Below are 7295 nucleotides of genomic sequence, written 5' to 3' on the forward strand. Positions count from 1 at the left end.
ATGAAAATATTAAAAAAAATAAAATGTTAATAAGCCACAATAACATTGACAAATACATAGCTTAGGAAGAGCCTGCCTGAAACTATACAAAAAAAACAAAATAAGCAAATGGATGTATAGAATTGACAACAACAACCACGCTGTCGAGTTTAAATAGCGGCAAATCAGCTGCACTTGATAGTAGTTGGTTGAATAAGGAAAATGAATTAGCAACAAGAGTTTACGGGATGTAATTAGCTCAGTGGTTGACGCTTCTGACTTCTGATTCCTATCTCATTGCCCGACTTAGAACATGCGTTTATACCTTATTGCCGTCTAAAAAATGTAAGCGACGAATTGACAACGCAGCCAGCCGAGGAGCAATCAAAAATGATGTTCTATATTAGGTCACCTGCAGAGATGGAGAACTTAGTTTTTGCCATTCTGCTCGTACTACTAGCCGTCATATCTGTTGTGGCTATTGTGTACCTTATAAAGCTTTTGAGGCCTTTGAAAAGGACGAAAGTTGCTTATGTTAGGCTGAAGCGGCGAAATAACAAACACCAGCGTTTAGTGGAGAAGGAAGTATATGACGGTATCGCTATGACTCGACGTGATGAAAATGCGCAGTATTATTAAAAATTCCAACACCATACTCAAGAGTGTGCTTACTTGCTTTGTGACCGAATAAATATATATGTATACATGTACAAATTACCTCAATCTGTGATTTAAAAATTCGTTAAAACCGTTGTACAACATATACCACGTTTATACGTAAGCTATTTGCAAATAAAAATAATTTGCTAATACCTAACTCACTGTTTATTCGACGGTGAAAAATTTGTATTTAATATTGCCTGATTATAAAAAGGCAATAATATGACCATCGAAAAAGAAAATAAAATTAAAAATGGCAACGTCTTGATTATAAAAAGGCAATAAGATGAACATCGAAAAAGCAAATAAACATAAGAATGGCGGCGTCTTGCGCTTATTTGCAAATAGTATCACTTAATCAATACTTATTTGCGTGATTTAGTTATTTGCAAATAAAAAATTAACTCAGCATTTATACGGCAAAGTTTACCATTTTACAAATTATTATTTGCAAATAAGACGTGCGTATAAACGTAATAATACACACATACATACTATGATGTGGTATAAGCACTTGTGTTGGCGACGACAAGTCACATAAACGTTTATTGTCATACGTTTAACAAATTACAAAATAAAAGATAGTCAAATACAAAGTCGAACTTTCAATTGATTAAAAATACTAAAAACGAGATACTGACGAGATACTAAAACTTGTATATTCGCTGCCCGCCATCTTTCTTCTCTTATCCAAAATCGACGAATGAAAAAGATTCACGTTGGCTGCGATTGTTACTGACTGGGGTTGCCATATGATTGCACGATGGCGAATTTAGGGTGCGGTTACACTACCCAGTTATCGACATCCCACCTCCTGGCGGATCTTCGGGGGATTCGCAAAAACCCAAAGCGGCTAGCTTTTTCGCCGGTCGACGTATGACTCCATGCGAGGTGTAGATGTTGGCACTTTGGACTCGGCCATCATTTCCTTTGAAAACCTCAGTAATTCGCCCCTTCTCCCAATGACTTCGTGGTGCTGAGGGGTCACATATTATAACTAGTGTTCCCGGCTTAAGCGCATCTGCGTCGTCTCTCCACTTCGAGCGACATAAAAGTCGAGGCAAATATTCTACCGTCCACCTTTTCCATGCACGGTCCTTCAAATTCTGGGCGATCCTCCACTGCTTTCGGAGGCATAGGCGGTTCTCTTCCGGATGTGGCGTTTGCGTAGAGTTCAAGCAACCCACTAGGAAATGGTTGGGTGTGTGAGGTTCTTCCTCTTCTGGCGTGACTGGCAGATCAGTCAATGGGCGGCTATTTACGATATTTTCTATTTCATTGAGGACACTACGGAACGTCTCCAACCTCGGTGCCTCCTCTTTGAAAACTTTATGCAGGAGTCGCTTAGTGCATTGGATGAGCCGTTCCCAACAACCTCCACTGCTGGGATCTGCGGGGCAGTTAAACACCCATTCGATACGCTGTTTGGACATTTCGCTTCCGATGACGGTGAAATCGAACATTCGGTCTGCTTCTTTCATCACCTTCTGGGCACCGATGAAATTGGTGCCGTTATCACTCCGAATGCGTGTGGGCACCCCGCGGCGATTCACGAAGTTGCGAAGACAAATGATAAATGCGTCGGTTGACAGGTTTTCTGATAGCTCGAGATGGGCTGCTCGCGTAGTAAGGCACGTGAACAATGTGATCCACCTTTTTTCCGTTCTGCGACCGATGGTGACGTGAAATGGACCGCAGTAGTCTACTCCGCTGTACGTAAAAGGTCTAACGTCGATCCAGCGGCAACTGACCCATCAACGGTACGGCGAGTTTAGCTCTGTCGTGTATGCAGACAGGGCACTGCTTTTTGACACTCCTCAAGACGTTACGTATGGCAGGAACCCAAAACCGTTGGCGTACCTCATTCATTGTAAGGTTGTCGTTTTGGTGGTGTCTCTTTTGGTGCTGCGCGGCTACTACTAGTCTCGTGACGTGGCTTTTTGTTGGCAAGATGATTGGTCTGCGTGCTGTTATCGGCAGGCAATAAGCTGCGTCTATCCTCCCATAAACCCTTTTCATCTAAGTATGGTGTCAGTTGATAAATACTGGTACTTTTTGGCAACGGTGACTTCTTTCGCAGCAAATCGATTTCATGTTGATACGCTTCTTTTTGCACCATGCGGCATATATGCTCCTCGACGGCGGCTAGTTCGTCGACATGTAGTTCGCCATCACTACGGTCTTTGCTCCTGGTGTTGTTGACAAATCGCAACACCCAGGCTATGGCTCTGACTAATTTAAGAAAGGATGAAAATCTGGTAAGTTTGATCAATGGCTCACCCGTGTTGCACAGAAGCAGGTGTCGACTAGTGATCTCCTCGTTGGCACAGTCGTCGGACGTCAAAATTGTTTCTCGAGGCCAGCATTCCTCGTCCTGGTGTAAAAATTGTGGTCCACTAAACCAGCGCGAGTGTGACGAGAACTCGGGTTTCAGCATGGCGCGAGTAGCTTCGTCTGCGACGTTTAGGTTCGTAGGCACCCATCGCCACTGATTAGTTGTCGTTGTAGTTAGGATCTCTGCGATCCGATGTGCTACGAACGGTTTGCACGTTCGCGCGTGTGAACGTATCCACAGAATAACCGTCTGCGAATCGCTCCAAAAAGTGATGCTGTCGATGGGAATGTCGTGACCTTCTTCCACCAGTGTTTTGATACGACATCCGAGGACTGCAGCTTGTAGTTCCAACCTTGGAACCGTCATTGTTTTAAGCGGCGCGCAAGTTGCTTTGGCGCAAACGGGAGTTACCTTCACTGCATGTTCCTTTTTTACTCTCAAGTACGCGGCTGCTGCGTATGCACGTGTGCTGGCATCGACGAAAATGTGTAGTTGGATGCTGTCAGCGGTCGGTATCAAACCCGAGTAACAGCGTGGTATTGAAAACGCTTTTACTGACTGAAAGTTCGACCACCAAGACTCCCACTGTGCTGCTAAATGTATCGGCAGCTCTTCATCCCAGGCGATGCTTTGTTTCCACAGGGCCTGAATAAGTAATTTGGCGGAAATTGTTACGTTGGCAAGTAGTCCGAAGGGATCGTATATGGTCATCACGATTCCCAACAGCTCCCTTTTAGTGGGTAGTCGCTTCACTGCAGAATGTCGCTGGATATTTAAAAAAATTTAAAATGGAATTCAAAGGTGTCTGTGGATGTGTTCCAAAACATCCCAAGAACTTGGCTATTTGACACAAAGTGTCGAAGTTGGAACCCGGCGGCGGAATTAATTGCGATGGCTTCTCGGATCGTTTGGTCGGCGTCTTTGACATTGTTGAAACTTATCACCAGATCATCCACGTACGTTTTGTTTTCTACGGCATCGGCACCTCTTGGCATCTGGGAAGCGAATCTGGCGGCATTTTTGTTTTTAACAAATTCTGCGCAGCATGGGGAACAGGCGGCCCCGAAAATCATCGAGGTCATGGCAAAGGTGCGAATTGGTTGACTGGAGTCACCCCCTCTCCATAAGAAGCGCTGCGAGTCTTGATCCTCAACTCGGATGCGCACTTGAGAAAACATCTCCTGGATGTCTCCAGCCACTGCGACGATTCCTTGTCGAAATTTAAAAAGAATGCTGATTAAACATTGGGCCTTAACGGGTCCTTTGAGTAGGGCACTGTTGAGCGATATACCAGACGTCTGAGCGGCTGCATCAAACACTATGCGGAGCTTACCCGGCTTGTGTTCGTTAACTACCCCAAAATGGGGCAGGTACCACGTAGTTGGCCTCACTATTCTGGCTTCTTCGACAGAAAGCTCCCTAGCATAACCCTTGCTGACATACTTGTCGATTTCGCGTATGTAACTTTTGGCAAATTGGCTGTCTCTTTTCATTCTTGATTCGATACCAAGTAAGCGCTTTTGTGCCATGTCGTAGCTGGGGGGAAGCTTGACGTCATCTTCTCGCCACAGCAGGCCTACCTCATAACGACCTCCAATGTGTTTGGTAGTTTGCTCGAGTATCTCTCTCGCGCGTCTGTCCACGTCAGATTCCAGTGCGGCATTGACCGGACATCTGATGGCTAAGCTGTCGACTGCGATAAAATTTTCTACAAGCTGGTGTAATTGTGTCAGTGCGGTTGACTCTCTGACTAACATCACCCTTGACACGCTAGTGGTGATACCCTGGAGTGGCCCGTAAACCATCCAACCCAATTTTGTTTTGGCGGCGATTGGTTGCTCGGGACCGTTGTCGACAACATCGCGAGCAATACCCAGAAACGAGTTGTCTAGCCCAAGCAGTAGGTCTGGCCTTACATCAGTATAGTTCGAAAAAGGCACTGTCTTTAAATGGTTGTACTTACTCTTGTCAAAGGATTGAGTCGGCAAATTGAGATTTCGAATAGTCCGCACGTTTTTGATTGCGAAAGTGTGAGTAGCGTCTGGACCTCGTAACTCGACCGTGACTTTACGGGACTTCTCTGTCGTTTTGTTCCTGCCGTACCATTGCAACGACAGAAGTGATGCTGGCCCTTGCAAACCTAGGCTGGTGGCGATGCTGTCACTTAATAATGACACCGACGAACCTTCGTCGATCATGGCGTAAATTTCTATTTTACCTCGGGGTCCGAACAATGTTACCGGCAAAATTTTGAATAAAGTTGACTGGCTCTCCTGACGGCAATTGAAAACATGCTGTACTTGGTTTTCGCTGGATGTTGGTCGGCTTGCTTCGGTTTGTGAGTGCAACAGCTGGTGGTGCTTCCGCTGGCAGCCATTGACACCACACACTGTTCTTCGGTGGCAGGTTGACAGGCTGTGTCCGCTCGTGAGACATCCGAAGCATAGTTGGTGGCGCTTTACCAAAGCCCATCTTTCATTGACGACGACATTCCGACAAAACATGGTTCTAGCTACATTGGACACATCGGTAGGTTTGACGTTGGTCCCGTTGTACCTCGCTGCTGTGGAGGAATCGACGGCTACCACCTCCTGCTAGCGTTATCTGGCGGCTATATGTTGGTTGGTTAACCTGACGCGAGTGTGGTAATGGCACATTTCTGTCGGCTAATTTTGGCATCAGTGCGACAACTTTGGCCAACTCGCTTAGCCAATCAGCGAAGTTACCAACTGTCGGAAACGGTGAAATTTGTGCAGCGCGCTTGCTCCACTCGTATTGTTTAGTTGGTGGCAGTTTGGTCACCAGTTGCTCCAACAGGGTAGGGTTTACCAAGTGGTGTTCACATTTTGCGGATTTGAAAAATGCCACAATATTGCGTACTCGCGTTGAAAATTCTAAAATTTGATCAAGGCGGCTCTCAGTGATACTCGGAAAATGTTGCACCCTTTGCAACTGAGAACGTACTTAAAAAGTCTGAGCGACCAAAGTTAAATTCCAGTTCGCTCAAAACGTTGGGCACGTCGTCTGGGTGAATAAGAAGCGACTTAACGGCTTGCCTTGCTTCACCCTGCAATGCTCTTTGAAGACGCATGAGGTTTTGCCTACCGTTGTAACCAAACTCTGCAGTAGTATCGCGGTAAGACGCGATAAAGAGCGGCCAATCCTCCGGATTTCCTTCAAACGTAGGTAGGGGATGCAGTCTCGTTGCGGCGCTATCCACAAAAACTGGTGCAGGATTTGTCTGTCTTAACGACGTTGGCGGCAATGGTGTCACTGTTGGCGGTAGTGACTGCTGTGTGCATAAAGGGGCGACTATATCCTGTTCTCCTACTGTCTGGTTCGGTAATTGCCATTGAGGCTGTTCCACTTGATGTGTTTCAAGACGTTGTCGCAGTTGTTGAATATCCGAACGCTGAATATTTGTGTCGTTTCGGAGCTCAACGATTGACTCACGTAAGGCCGTAATTGAAGCGACCAAAGCGGTTAAATTGTCCACTTGTGCACCTTGACGCTGTGGCGCAGGGCCGGGTGGTGCTTCAACGACCGTCGCATTTAAATCCGCATCGTCTTCTGCACTAGTTCCTTGTTGTTGGCTCATTTGAGATCTTGTTCGCATTAGCGCAGATAATCACGTAGAAAAATATTTTTAGGTTAGTTATACCGGTGCTTAGCAGTGGTATCGACGAGTAACTGAATGCTGAGCCAACGAATAACTGTTGCTGGCGAACAATTTGTGGCGGGTTAAAATGATTATCGCGAATTTTTGGCGGTAAATCCGTTGTACGACTGCTTACAAATTTGTAACAAGCGGGGCGATTTTATGTGGCCCTACATATGCAGAGTAGTGCTTCGCAAATTACCCAAAATGCGAAATGCGGCGCTGCTGCACAACTGCAACTAAATTTTTCTGTCACGAATCCAAAGTTTTAGGCCCGAATCTGTAATGGCGGCTTCAACACGTTGTTTGTACAGATTCCGATTGCTGGCACCTGTCGCTTTCGATTGCACGGCAATGGCTAAATCGAAAGGGTGCTGATGATACCTCGTTGCTAATTTTGTAGCTGGCTGCTACTTTGCAAAGGGACGGCGGCAAATTGGCAAATTGTTGCGAATTGCAACAGGCAAACAAGACGATGGCGGCTCAGATTTACGATGAAAAACCAGTAACTACGCTGTTCGGCTTTTACAGACGACAGCGACTCCGACTCCTTGCACGGCGATGACTTCCAAATAAGCCTTATGAAACGGCGGTGACCTGATCGCCTGATTCCTTGCGAGGCGATGATTTGCAATTGATGGCGGCAGAGAACAAGTTTTAGAG

General features: G+C 46.0%; 2 protein-coding genes across 2 annotated transcripts; both read right to left on the minus strand.

The window, feature by feature from the left end:
* Positions 1-2500: 2500 nt before the first annotated feature.
* On the minus strand, positions 2501-3685 carry LOC118742113. Its single transcript, XM_036474075.1, has one exon. It carries the CDS (start codon positions 3683-3685, stop codon positions 2501-2503), a length of 1185 nt encoding a protein of 394 aa, XP_036329968.1.
* A 704-nt stretch (positions 3686-4389) lies between these two features.
* On the minus strand, positions 4390-5931 carry LOC118741318 (the record flags this gene model as incomplete). The annotated part of the gene is given in 1 exon segment (XM_036473252.1): positions 4390-5931. A coding segment is annotated over 1 exon segment (1089 nt), but the record flags the coding sequence as incomplete, so codon positions are not given.
* Between the last annotated feature and the right edge of the window lie 1364 nt (positions 5932-7295).

This window comes from Rhagoletis pomonella, unplaced genomic scaffold (assembly GCF_013731165.1).
Source record: "Rhagoletis pomonella isolate Grant_MI unplaced genomic scaffold, Rhpom_1.0 Rhpom_scaffold_00006, whole genome shotgun sequence".
In the NCBI taxonomy this organism is placed as follows: Eukaryota; Metazoa; Arthropoda; class Insecta; order Diptera; family Tephritidae; genus Rhagoletis; species Rhagoletis pomonella.

Bases quoted from the DNA above. Each gene is read 5' to 3' on its own strand.
- LOC118742113 (XM_036474075.1), bottom strand. From the start codon at position 3,685: ATGACCATATACGATCCCTTCGGACTACTTGCCAACGTAACAATTTCC.